The sequence below is a fragment of the Oryzias latipes genome, chromosome 15 (assembly GCF_053564925.1).
Source record: "Oryzias latipes strain Hd-rR chromosome 15, Olatipes_Hd-rR_3.1".
Taxonomy (NCBI): domain Eukaryota; kingdom Metazoa; phylum Chordata; class Actinopteri; order Beloniformes; family Adrianichthyidae; genus Oryzias; species Oryzias latipes.
This window is the reverse complement of record NC_136251.1, coordinates 6,813,506-6,828,261: the sequence shown is the minus strand read 5'-3', so window position 1 is coordinate 6,828,261 and position 14,756 is coordinate 6,813,506. Positions and strand designations below refer to the sequence as shown.

The following is a 14,756-nucleotide window of genomic DNA, read 5'->3' as shown; positions in this document are numbered from 1 at the left end:
TATAATATATTGTATAATCTGTATAATCTGAAGCACTTTACATATGGATTGATTCTGGTTGTGCTGTTACAAACACAGTCGAGTGTTATTGTGAATATGCTAACATGGGAAACCTGTAGTCGTCTCCACCTGTTTTTTTCACGTGTTTCAAACAATGTTGGGAGTTACAGGTAGTGTGACTACACTAACACTTCTAACGTGGCTAACATGTAGCGGCGTCGAACTGTGTGTTCGTGTGTGTTCACGGTAACGTTTGTTTTAGCAATTAGTGTGTTTTTTTATGTGTTGCAAACAAGGGTGAGTGTCATTGTGAATACGTAAACGTGGCTAATGTGTAGCCCTATCAGTATGTTGGGAATTACAGATATTGTTACGGATATGGTGGAGTTACAGGTGTTGTAGATACGCTAACATGGCTAACCTATTTAACGTGGCTGACGTGTAGCATGTCACAAACAAGTTGTAGTTACTGTGAACGCATTTAATAAAAACTAACTGACCGACAGACACATCTCTGACTCTTTTGTCTCTCTCTTAATGCGCCTTATAGTCCGGTACGCCTTATATATGACATAAATTGGAAAATAAGCCATTCATTGACGGTGTGCCTTATAATGTGGTGAGTCCTATACAAGTATAATACGAAAGTATAGGTATTTTGGCAGTGCTCTTTTCTCACAGAGAATTTTTCGTTGCGCATCTAGATGTGAATCACGTGGACACAGAAATGTTGCTTTTTTTGAAAATAGACTCAGAAATGCAGAAATTATGGGTATAGATTTGCCCAAGTGTTGCTTTACTGCACGGGTGCTCATTACGTCGATCGCGATCGACGAAAAAAAAATGTAATTCTAAAAAATCCTCTGAAACATACGTCACTGCACATGCGTGTTTAAATTCACTCAGCGGAAATTCTCATTCTCATCAGAAAGTCGCTACCTGCCCCGCGGGACGTCAAATCCCTGGCAGAAGACCACTCCAGACAAATGGAGTGTTTACTGAAGCTGCCTCCTGCTATTGCCTCTGCAGTTCTCGCCCGATAAATATGAGCTCATTTAGGAAGCTGTTTTTTTCCGTGGCACACGCTTCGTACAGAGTCAGCAGCGCCTTTTAAATGCCAGGCTCCCCGCATATATATATATATATATATATATATATATATATATAAACGCACACATGTGGATCTTCAAGACATTGTCGACTCAAAAGTAGCTCACATGCCAAAAAAGTGTCAGCACCCATGCTTTACTGCTTTATGCACACTGACTGTAGCTGGCATAATCTTACACAGTCTCATAATCTGGAATCAAAGTCTTAACGTGCATCTTCAACCAAGACTGTGTTTTTCTTTTCTTTTTTTTTCTTTTCCCATCTTATCTACAGACATTATCCTCTAACATTTAAAGGTAAAGGTAAAGTCTGGCTAGCTGTCTCTTTGGAAAGCTGTCTTTAAAGGACAAGGTTATTTCAGTTATTTTCCCAACTGCATTGTTTTAGCCAGAAACAGTCCTTAGCTTCAGTTTTCCTCAAGTAGCAATCAAAGAGCATAATCAGTGGGGAAGTTGGGAATTAGCTGACTGGCAACACAACTGCTGAGATGATTGCAAACAAATTGAAGACATAAACTGTTAGGATGAGCACAGCGGCAATCACAACATTACACAACACTCATCCACCCTATTACCACTTAAGAGACTGCAGCAGTCACCTAATTATGTTGTAAACCTAGAAGTAGATTAGAAAATGATGCTTCTTCTCTACGTGTCTCAACATGTTTCTAAAAATATAGTAGAAGTTTATCCTCCGTCTTCTTGTTAGTGAAAATCCTCATGAAGTTTCATTTTTGGGATTGTGATGTTATCTGGATTTATTTCCTTTACATTTTGGAACTGTATAGTTTTTGGTCAATAAGTCAAATAATCAACACTAGATTATTTTAATAAACACACACACACAAACACAATTTGATGACATCCTTTTGGTTGCCCTATTTTCATTTGGCCATTTTCCTCAAAAAAAAAGCATGAATTTTCTAGACTCGTATTACAGGGGGGGTCAAACTCAGTTGCAGAGGGGGCCTAAATCCAAAACACACTTTAGGTCACGGGCCGAACAAGATAAACATTTATTGAACACACTAAAGGCCCGTACACACCGGGATGAATATTCGCCAGGCGTTATTCGCCAGCGTTTTTCGCCACGTTTTTTGTGTTCACACCCAGGCGATTTTCGCTGACGATGAGCCGAGCGAACATGCAATTTCATTCCCTGACATTAGATGGCGCTTAATGTAAACAGAAATACTCCTGTACATAAGGTGGCGCTGCGCAACTTTACGCTTCTTAAAGTCGCTTTTCACTCAGAAGAAGAGAGCAAGTATTTACGCGCTTGTCAGAATCATACAAAGAAAACATGAATATTTCAAGCACCAGTAGCTCCAACTGGTGCATCGTTCGGGGATATTTTAGAATGTCCGTCATTATTTCTTCGCGGCAGTGTAGACGCTACTCGGCGTCTATCTTCTTCGCTGGTATGTGTGCTCAGCAAGGCAGTTTTGTATTTGAGCGCCCCCAATTGGTGTTTTACTGTAACTTCAGAAGCTCCAGACACATGTGCAAAAGCGCCATTCTCATTGGTCGAATAGATTTCGACGCGAGGCGTCAAAAAAGAAAACGAACCCGAGGCGTTTTTTTTTTGACGCTTTGATGCATGGCGTTTTTTCGCGTCGGTGTGCACACTCTCATTGGTGCCCTTTGTTTAGTCACGAGGCGTTAAACGTCGGCGAAAATCGCCGGCGAAATTCATCCTGGTGTGAACGGGCCTTAAAGCTAAACTTTTAAACCTTTAAAACTCTAACTTAACTTTAACTTTTTAAACATAAATATGATTAAAAACAGACAGGAATGTTAATCCAAAATAATAAAATATATTCTGTCAAAATTATGCAAATATGAACAAACAAAGCCAGGAAATATTAATAATTAAAAACAATAAATCAAATTATTGGGTTTTCTTTGCTCTTTTGTCATTTTTTTTTAAGAGCTGCACTCCTGACATCATTTTTAGCAATAAATTCATTTATGCTTGGTGTGTGATGTTCTTTGAGAGTCTTTGGTCCTGTGTGTGTCTCTGGTCCCGTGTGTGTCTCTGGTCCCGTGTGTGTCTCTGGTCCCGTGTGTGTCTCTGGTCCAGTGTGTGTCTATGGTCCCGTGTGTGTCTCTGGTCCTTTTTGTGTCTTTGGCCCCGTGTGTGTCTATGGTCCTTTTTGTGTCTTTGGTCCTGTGTGTGTCTCTGGTCATTTGTGTGTCTCTGTTCCTGTGTGTGTCTCTGGTCTTGTGTGTAATGTCCTGTGTGTGTCTCTGTTCCTGTTCCAAAAACACAACAACATAACTTTTTCTGGATGGATGTGCATATTGTGGATATAAAAGGAAAGTATTTTGACGATCGCAGCCTTCTCAGTGGAGAAAGTGTGTTTGTGTTAGCCTGGGGCAGCAAAGACTCTTCCTGGAAGGGGCTGTTCTCGCTACATCACAATGTGAGAACCCAATTGTTTTCATGGATTGGGAGGGGCAGGTGCTCAGAGCCCAGGTTTTTAGAGGAATACTCAAATCAAAATATCGCTTTGGGATCGTTTATAGTAAAAAATGAACATTATGGTAAACTCAAAGGCCCAAGAAGTTGGTTTGAATGATATAGACCCTTTAATATTTATGTGGCAAAGAGTTATGTGGAACATGGTCAAAGCAGAAAATTAAGGCCAGAAGCTGCGTTCACAGCGCCCTCTGAAACACATATTCAAGCGACCACTTTCCGAGAAAAGTCTCTGTAAATGTGCAATTATGCGCATCTTGGGCTTCCACGTTCAAAACTCTCACGTTCATGCTTTGCTTCGCAAGTTTCTACCTGCAGTTTTCGGACTCTTCATATCAAATGCGGGGCTATTGAATGGTGTAGAAAGTTAAACTCTGTTGAACTCTGACCAACGGATGGCATCCTTTTAATTCCCGGAAGTAACCGTTTAAAAATTAATCATGAACGAGGAATAAGGTTGAGGTTTCAGACCCCGTGTGTATGTAGAATTACTGTGTCATTTTAGTTGACTTCCAAAAGGGCCATGATACCAACATGTAAAACAACACCAAAATAGTAAAGGCTTTTTCATTTTTTGTAACTAACTCTGGCAGAAATAGAGAAACAAAATGTCCATTTTGAACCATGTTTCTTCACAACAGTCCATTTTTCTATATTAGAAGATGTGTTAATTTCTTATTTAAAAAGTTTTAATATTGGGATTATATTGGTTTTGTTTGTACTTTAAAAGGTCCTCCTTCAATCTTATATCATTGCTGCAGAAACATTTTAAAAAATAAAATATCACCTTTAATATTGAGCATAAAAACATAGCAGGTGGGAGCAAGTGATTGCCTTTCTTTAAATCTAAAACTTTTTATGCTAACTAAACCTGAAAATATATTGATGTATAGTCAATAATTCATTAGGAAGATGGTGGTCACTCTTTCTTCACAAATTCACCTCACATCTGCCACCTCAGCCCCTCACAAATGTGCTCTGGATCCTCCACAGCTGTGTGAAATGTCAAACTGCTCCATGCAGAGCATGAAGAAGCGCCTCAACACATCCAAGCAGCCCCAGATTTTTATCTGTCCCCTCACTCTATTCTTTTATTCAGTTCCTTTTCCTGAAAAGGAAACTGTTGGCGAACGTCTAAATGCCCTGCAGGTAGAGGAGAGATTTCAAGTGTTGGCGAGGGGGAAGATTAGCAGCCAGAAAGGGGTGTGAATAATAGATCAGAGGAGAAGAGAGGAAGAAAGAGAAGCAGATATAAAGGAGGTGTCAAGGTGACAGAAAGTCAGATAGCACAGAAGTCCAAGTGATTCACAAGAGTGGAAAAAGGAAAGAGGGGTGTGCAGAAAATTAAGTTGAAGGGCAAAGAAACGAGCATCTGTCCATCATTCCCTTATCCATCTGTTCTGCCTGTGGTGTGGTCAGGAACTGTTGCATAAGGTAGTGATTTATCTTTAAATGAGAAGATAAGCGTCCATAAATTTAAGTTTAAAGGTCTTGTCCAGTTACAACTACAGGCAGGATCTCCACAACAGCTAATCTGATTATCCAGAAAAAGCACACCACTGAATGACTGGATTAAAAATGACTTGCATGGCAAATCAAGAAAAAATGTGGGATTATTTCAGCTCATGTGGTCTCTGCTCATACGTTTGTATTTAACTCTGACAGACTATAACTAAACTACATAACATTTTTTTAAAAGTTAGCTGTTTTCTTCTGTCAGTTATGGTACGAGGGAAAACCCACCTTTTGTGCCCAATCTTTCAGAGACAAATCAATTTATACCCAACAATGAGGTAACAATTACTGTCATGAGGATATCTACCCCCAATCCACTGGTGTCAGTACAACAACCCACCTTTACTGTCAACACTTATTGTTACAGGATTAAAAAAAAACACTGCAGGCACTAAAAACCTGTGTGAGAGGGGAGACAAGTAGAGGACTGGGGTCTTACCTGAGCAGATCAATTTCATCAGCATGAACCCCCCTTTCGCTGTGGTTCCTATTGCTGCATCTCAACAGGCAGGAAGCCAACTCGAACTGCTCTATACACCACAGAGCTGCAGAGAGACGGAGGTATCAGTGAGAAGAAACCTTCCTGAAGAACCACAAACAGCAGGCGGCTGGGTGACGAATGACAGAAACAAACGCAAGAAAAAGTGGAAGAAGCTGTTGTTCCACAGAGAAGACGGGGGAGTGGGGAGACTGATGTGCGTGTCACAACCTCCCAGCCCGGCTGTTTATAAAGCCCCAGGCAGTGTGTCTGTGTGTGTGTCGCTGTTTTTGTCTGTGTCTAGGTGTGTGTTGATATATGTGCTCAATTGCTCTTTCCAGAACATGACCACAGGGTGGAAATGTTCCAATCAATACACACACACAGGTCACACAAACACACAATTACCATTAAAACCTGCTAAAAAAAGTCACAATCAAACGTAAGATGCTGTTCACTCTCAGGAGGTCACACCGAGGAGGAGGAAGTCATTTCAAGTTTGCTGGATTTTTTTTCTACACAGTAGTCACACAGAGTAAATACAGACATCAGGTTTTAAACAACGAGTTGATCTATTGAGAGGAAAATCCTGTTTAGACCTATCCATTTGACTTCAGAATAGCATGTGCAGCCCTAAGTATCAAATTTTATGTGATAACTATCAGTCCACGCTTTCCCATCTTTGAAGAATTTTAACTCAATTTTTCTTTGTATAATTGTTTGATTATAGAAATGAGGTTTTTCCAGCTGTTCACAAAACTTTCTCTAAGTCAAATTTATGCTAGAATCTTCCTCTAAAGGTCAACTCACAGTACAGAATTTTGTCTGTTCCCAAGTAAGTCATCTGATCCCAAAACACAGTCAGTTTGGCTGCTGTAATTCCATTCATTCCACTCTTAAGCCATAGGTGGTTGGTCTGTGTTGTTGACTGTATACATTTGGGTAAAAAGGCATTAGGTCAGCCACCAATTGTCCAGTTCTCCCACATAAAAAGAGGAGAGAGGCCTTTAATTTTCATCATAGGTATACCTCAACTATGAGAGAAAATGAGAAAAGAAATCCAGAAAATCACATTGTCTAATTTTTAAAGAATTTATTTGTAAATTCTGGTGGAAAATAAGTATTTGGTCACCTACAAACAGACTAGATTTCTGGCTCTCAAAGACCTGTGACTTCTTCTGTAAGAGGATCCTCTGTCCTTCACTCATTACATGTTTTAATCACACCTGTTTGAACTCGTTATCAATAAAAAAGACACCTGTCCACAACCTCAAACAGTCACATTCCATACTCCACTATGGCCGAAACCAAAGAGCTGTCTAAGGACACCAGGAACCAAATTGCTGACCTGCACCAGGCTGTGAAGACTGAATCTGCAACAGGTAAGCAGCTTGGTGTGAAGAAATCAACTGTGGCAGCAATTATTAGGAAATGGAAGACATACAAGACCACTGATAATCTCCCTCCATCTGGGGCTCCCTGCAAGTTCTCCACCCGTGGGGTAAAAATGATCACAAGAACGGTGAGGAAAAAGAAAATGTGCATGACTATTTTTGCATTACGGGCTCATCAAGTGGGCAATGACCTTGATATTTCAGAAAAGCACCCTGCGTGTCCCATACAGATTTCCCATTTTTCACTTAAAGACGGCTTGTATCCACCCATAAGGGCAGTTATGACTAAGACTTTTCTAACGACTAGTGTTGCATCATCGTAGTGTTGCACCATACGACAGCATCATCCTTACGTCATAAGTGCGTGCAACTTTAGTTAGCCTTAGAAACACTTCTTGGTACATCTACCACACGCACAAAAATGGCACATTCCATTTTCATGAAGTCACTTGTTGTGGCCTCAAGAGAACATCATGACACACCTGTCCTCCCCTTAAGATCAAGGTCGCTCCTCTCTACTACCCTCCACGACAACTCAAAAACCCCCAGTGACTGTGTAGGTCAACCCTCATAATGGTGCATGTAAATGAGGCTTTGACTCTTCAATTGATCCATTTTTGTTCTCTTCCCTTTTTTTTTTTTTTGGAATCATGAACTCTGACCTTGACTTAGTCAAGTGGGGTCTGCTACTCTTTCTCATGAAGTTCTGCTTCTTTTGTGACCTTCTGGATGAATCCTTGCTTTCCTAATGAGCTCAAATAATTGGATTGGTTGGCGATTACTGGGAAGATTCACCACTGTTCCTGCTCTTCCCATTAATAGATAATAGTCGTTCTGTAGAATCAAAAACTCTACAAATGTTTTTTTCAATTGTTATTATCATTGTTTAAAAACCTACACATCTAACTGTCTTGTTGAAACAAACACACTTTAAAGACAACACACTGTCTGCTTCACTAACACACACATGCACACACGCAAAAGACTGTTGTCACCCCAGCTTTTGTACAATGGAGCATTTGTTCGTCACCGAAAAGGAGAGAACTCACAGAATTAGTGTCAAGTTTACACTTTGAAGGAAGGAAACAGTGGACTCAAGCCCCCACTCCCCATCACCCAGAGTATGAACAAGACTTTAAACATCACTTTTTCTAGAGAAAATTATCCGGAAATATAATAAATAGAGAATGCTCTGTGTTAGCGTAGAATTTGGATATTTATTACACAAGATACACAATCTCAAAGCTAGAGGAAGTCAAAAAGAGGCACTGCTATGTTATATATATGTTATATATTCTCATCTGTGCTAAATTTCAGTGCAATAATCATAGGACTTTGCAATAATCATAGGAACAGAGCAATACTTCATGGGAATCGTAATATAACACATCGATACGTCTCTTACTTCCTGTCATAATCGCTCGGTAAACGGCTTGCCTGAGACCAGAGACACAAATTTCGTTTATCCCTGTGATGAAATGAAAATGAAGATATTCTGAATCTTTCAAAAAGAGGAGCAAAGAGAAGATGTACTTTTAAAAAGTTGACCTTTTTTTAATATGCTATATATTGTGGTAAACTGGATTTGGCAAACACAGTTCTCCCTTGCTATATTGCCATTTACGTTTCGCTGATTTTTTCTGTTTAATTTTGCATGCTCTTTTTTTAAACAGCCCACAGTGTTCTGCATGCTGATTGGCTGTTGACCTTGTAGATCAATTTCCTTTGACACATACAGTACAATACATATAATACAGAATATTTACAACAAAAACACTGGTAAAAATAAAAATACAAAAGTTTGGGGCCATGTGTCATTGAATAGATGAATTTGACGACATTTAAAAAGTTAGTAAGCTGATATTGACTGATTGTGTCGTTTATTCCGTTGTCACTTTTCTACTTCCAGAGTTCACATGACAACAGCTCGATCAAGTATGCATGTGCTTGTGAATGTGAACAGTGGTAATTACAAGTGATTGAGCCTTATTATTCATGACACAGCAGAGGTCTGAGAATTAAAAAAAAAGAACCTGGAAAGTAAAAAAAAGACTCAGGTCATTGTGATTTCAGATCCCTCCTCTACCACTTGGTTTCACAGTAATTTGACAGGCGGAGCATGCCATTAAAGGCTTAGTCAAACCGCAGTTATGGTTGAATATGGGCTGTCTTTAGGCAAGAAATGGGCAAACCTGTACAGGGTACACAGGTGTCTGACACAAAGGTCTTCAATCGCTGTGTGAGCCTGTAGAGCAAAAATGTCAGTAAACATTTTTGCATGCTGTGAGCAACCGGTCGAAGTGAACACTTAAATAACAAGTATGGCTATGTAAGGGTTAACTAGGTGGGACACAGGTGTTTTGAATGAACATGTTAGTTTTTTCAAGCCCCCCCAAACCTTGCCCACCACTCAAGAAGCCCATTAGTGCTGTTCATGTGATAAGTGTGTGCTCCTGTCTCCTCCTGACTGTTAGGAATTAAGAAATTGGCAAATAGCGTAGTCAGTGTGGGCATCCCTACGGGAAAGTATGTAACGTGCAAACCCTGTGCATACTGCATTTGTGCGCGGTCAGTAAGGGGGCCAGGACTTGAACCTTTCTAACAGCTAGAAGTGGTGTTAGGGCAATGTATGGTCCATCATAAATAAAAAAAATATCCTCACTGATACTTTAAAAAACATTTACCTAAGGAATGATAATTGTACATTCTATTTACATACCTTACAAACCTCAAGGGAACTGCATGACACACCTGCAATCCTCTTAAGGTTCCATGATTCAAGTCCCGTATATGGTCTTCAACAGTCACGGACTGCTGCTGCTTTTCTCCTTGTCAGAATCAGCTGATTTATGTTGGTCCCGTAAACGGTTGACCGGTTATGGTGTGTCAAAGAGTGTGTGTTATTTTGATGTCACTTGTAAAATCTCTGGTGTTAAAGGGTTAAGTAGCATTCATTTTTCTGTTAACTTTGATTGGGTTGTTTAGAGAAAAAGCATTTCCATCCTGATCTGAAGTAATAACACTGTCACATATTGTTTGCTAATATTTTATAGATATTTTTTCCATGATGTTTTAAGCAAGAATAAAACATTTTGTGTTAATATAAATGTGGATCTGTAATGTATTAGACTGTTCATGTCCAGATTTTCAAATAGAATTGTAATAAATGTCCATAGAGTTCATAAAGAAAACTGAGGAGGTTATGAACCCTATCAACTAATGGAAGAAAAAAGTGAGAAATTCGAGAGAGCTCCCATAATTTCCAGAGCTTGCTATTGTAAATAAAATATATGCTAGAACATTTTAGCCAAAATAAAAATATCCTACCTGTCTTCACTCCAAAAAAAAGCTGATGAAAATTTTGCTTTTTCGTCTTCATTTTTTTGGGGTGATAACTAGGGATGCAACGATACAATTTACTCACAGTTACTCACGTGTACCAAAGAAGAAGAAAAAACACTTTTCTGTTTTTGACAAATTCATTTTTAAAAGGCTAATCAGGCCTGCTCATTCCTGGTTCTCAAAATCTACCACCCTGCCTGTTTTCCAGCTCTCCCTGCACTGCCTGCTGCTGATTACCTGGACCAGGTGTGTTCATTCAATCAAATTGTGGAGGCATCTGATTGAGCTAATCAACAGCTAGCAGGGCTTGGAGATCTGGAAAACAGTCAGGGTGGTAAATCTCAAGGACCAGGATAAAGCAGCACTGGGCTAAGTAAACCAACACATTCAAATAAATTCATGTATAACTCTTACCAAACACTAAAGAAAGCATTTAAACAAAACATTTGTACTTACTGTAAACATTAACATTTCAATGTTAAAGTACTTCATACAGAATTCAATACTTGTAAAACACGAGTGTAATGAAGATAACAATCAAACTCTATGGCAATAAACATCCCAATAGTGTTGAACTTTTTTGTGTTTCAAGGAGGCAACAATTAAAAGGCCTCTTTAAGAGACCTCTGAGTTATGTTTGCTACTATTTTCTACTCAGCTGTCCCACTTTCACACAGCGTCACAACTGAATGGTGATGCTGGAGATGATGATCATGCTGGATGTGTTCCAAAGCTGCCGATAACGCACTTTTTTTGTTGTTTTTTTCCCCCCGGTCACTGTGTTTAACAGCAAACATCTCCTCACTGCAGACATGTATCTAGGTGACAAATCTTCTAACATTTCCCTCTAAGCTACAAAGTTATTGCTTTCAACTAGCCTCAATGGCTTTCTCTAATATTTTTAGTAGTAGCCAACTAGCACTAGTTCTGCTGCTAGTATCCTCTGGGGTGGGGGTGGGGTGTGGTGGGGTGGTGGGGTGGGGGCAGCAGGCTCTGTTAACCTGTGTGAGGCTAACAGAGCCATGGAAAACGGTACACAACTGTGGAGAAGCACAGATTTATTGTACTGGGAAAAATATTGGTAAATATTTTTAACCCTTGTGGTATCTTAGATGACCCCACCCTTACATTGACGTGTTCTCCCTACCATGACAAAGGTGGATAAAGGTGCAATGTCATGTAATCTATGGACAGCAGTGAAGATCACAAATCATTGAAGAAAAAAGGTTCAGAGCTCTGTCTAGTGCAGAGGTGGGCACTGAGGGCCGCAGTCCTGCATGTTTTCCAGCATACCCTGCTCTGGCATGTTCTGATTGGCTGGACACACCTGAACCAGGTAATCAGCCATGAGTAGGGCAAGAGTATCTGGAAATCATGCAGACACACCGGCCCTCGAGGCCTGGAATTGCCCACCCCTGGTCTAGTGGGTCTAGATGACCCAACTCCCAATGTTAAAGGGCCTAGGATAGCACAAGGGTTACGGCGTATTGAACCTGTAAGGAACGGATGGTAAGGGGCTGAATATGCAGGAGACCAAAAACAAGACAGAACCCAGAGAGCAACAAAACTGCTGGCAGAGCAGATGACCTCACAATGATGCACTGAAACCCAGACACTTCAAAACACTGAGGGTATTTCAACTGAAATGAAGCCAGCTGTGAATCATTATAAACCTGAAACTGGTGTGACTGACAAAAGGGACCATTCAAAACAGAACAAGACCAAAACCATGACAGAACTGTAAAAACCAAAACCAAAGTTCACAGTTCTCACAGAACCGAGAAGAACATTTATGATTTGTTTTTACTGTGCACTGTTCCATCCCTAGTGATAACACACAAATTTGAATGCTCCAGTTCAGCAAATTCCAACAAAGACTGTGGCGATATTGATGGTGGGTTAAGTTTTAGTATAATTTTTCACATTGTGCATTTATTTATTTATTTATCATTATTATTTTAAAATAAACCAAGTCATTGATTAAACATGCTGTTTTTATTTTTGGTTTGTGATATACATTAGCCTCTTTATCTGGAAGACCTGGTTCCGTATTTTTCGGAGAATGTCACAGGAGCCCCCCCAAAAAAAAATCCAAATAAAGAAGAAAATCTTATATGAGTTGCACTTTTGGGCGAAAAGTGCAATGCTTCTTAACAAATCCGTCAAGCCTGGTGTAATGCTGCTTTCCCCCTCAACATGATTGACATATCAAATTTGCGTCTGCTGCCCCTTTATTGACGGACGTCAAATTTGATGCTCAGTTCTTGTCCAAAAAATTTTTTATACACTAGATGCTCCCGTCATGGGTGGTAGGAGCTACTGTCAAGTGTTTAGCCTCATCATTACATATGAGGATTGTATATCTCAGTTACCACGAACGACCGATCAGGGTTATTTATTTTGAAGAGGATCATAATCATGTCTTCATGTCTGGGTTCTTGAGATCATTCAGTCTTTTTTTTTTTACGGCTATGTTTACCTTTTGCAGTAGCTTTCAGCTGTACTGCCGTCTCTCTGTGACCCTGTTTGATGGTCTGATGTCCCGTATTAGTCCAAGGCAGGAAAAAATGAGAACAAGAATAATAATGTCTTGATGCAAATAAGGAAAATATCATGAAGTTCAGAAGAACAATCAGATTCTCCTCCATGTTTGTTTTGGACGGCATTTCTTCTAGCAAAATAACAAATGTGTGAGACAAAGTATTTTTTTTGGGTTTAAATTACATATAAGTCCCTCCTGAGGATAAGTTGCACTTTTGGCCAAAGTGCAATGAACACAACTTATACTCCAAACAATACTGTATTTTTTTAAAATGTACATGAAACTTGTCACATTTGAGACCCGTTCAACTCGTTTTCAAACTGTTTTTCATTATGTATTTGAACTGTATCGCCTATAGGAAGTAAGTTCATTAGCAAACAGGCGGAAGCAGCTCAGAGTTGAAAGTGATAAGAGTTGTTTTTTCTTGTAGCTGCCAGCCTGAGAAATCTGCCAATCTCTAAATTGTGAGCAAATGTCCTGGGAGAGTGTCGGCTGGAGCTGAAATGTTTGTGAAACCTTCACGTGAACAAACAGAGCAGAGAGTTAGACTTGAAGCAGACAGAAAAAAAACTTTGCTCAACATTTGGCACGCCTCTCCCTTGTCTTTTGAAGCTGATCACTTTTCTTATTTTATCGGATAAACTCTGGGAGAAATGGTTGTTTTCCTTTTGGTAGTTGGTGTTATACAACAGCACTTTCACATTTTTAAAGTCAGATCTTACAGGCAGAGCTTTGTTCTTATTAGAAATGAGGAAATGATGATGAGAGACAAGGAGAGTGATCGACAGGACCACTTAGAGAAAGAGAAGCTGGGAGCATCAGGTATCGCCTGTAAAACTGCAGCAGCACGCCATCATTTCTTCATCTTGCCGTCCTGATATTCCCTCTCTTTCCGATGCTCTCAATGTCCCTCTCTCCCTCCCCTCATCCATCTCCTCCTAGCTCACTCTGACAGTCCATTTGGCCCATGAAGCCCCGTCATCCATTCAGCCTGTCAGTCCTGGCCAACATTCTCACAGTTTGTAGCCCAGCAGGCAGGAACTGAGGTCAGGGCAGAAACGTCGTCACAGAACACCCGTGAGGTCAGTTAGTGTGACGGCCGAGTCACACTAACTGACCTCACTTTAGAAAGATTAGAGGGCGGGCCGCAGCAGATCTATCTGGTAGATCTATAAATCTTGCAGATCTATCCTCACATATCTGGAGATATGTGAGGAATATTCTTCCTGGCAAGACAAAGATATTTATCTTCCCCAGATTAAGGACAACCAATTTGTATCCCAAAGATCATCTAACTATGTCCAAAGAGCCAAAATCATCACGGACAGGAAAAGTGATTATTGGCTTCTAACACAATTTCTATGGTTTGACAATAACATTGTCAGATTATTTTTTCCTAAAAATACATTTTCTATTTCAGGACACCCAAGGTGACAGGACCAAATATTGGCACAAAAACACAAAGGCAAAAACAAAACAGTGTAAACGGGAAGGAAAAACCTGGGGAATAAAAGTGTTTGGTTTTAAAAAAAAAGGAAAAGAAAATTTCTGGATGTTTTTGATTTTTGCTGCAAAGTGACGAGAATTAGGAAACCTCCATTTCTGTTTTTTTAAATGCCTTGGCAGGTTTTAACAGCTTTTCTCCATCACCCATTAATTTCGCTGATTCAAAATTGTGTTTAATCTTTATTTTATAATAAAACTAAAAAATAAAGGTTATAAAGTCAAAAACAAACGAATAAATATTACACCTCAAAATGAGGTGTAATATTTTGAGTAATACCCAAATAGAACTCAAAATATTTAGTTATTTAAAGATTTACAAACAAAAGAATCTTAAAACGAACTCTAAAATTCACAGGCAGCCAGTGAAGGGTAGTAGGATGGGGGTGAT

At 39.7% G+C, this 14,756-nt stretch overlaps 1 protein-coding gene across 1 annotated transcript in view; it reads right to left on the bottom strand.

Annotated features, from left to right (window-relative positions):
- Positions 1-14,756, bottom strand: part of bean1 (brain expressed, associated with NEDD4, 1) — a 57,540-nt gene that overhangs the window by 35,368 nt on the left and 7,416 nt on the right. Inside the window, exon 2 of the mRNA XM_020709286.3 lies at positions 5,546-5,651. Within this exon, the coding sequence (XP_020564945.1) occupies positions 5,546-5,570 (25 nt within the window). The 5' untranslated portion in view covers positions 5,571-5,651. The remainder of the gene's footprint in view (positions 1-5,545; positions 5,652-14,756) is intronic.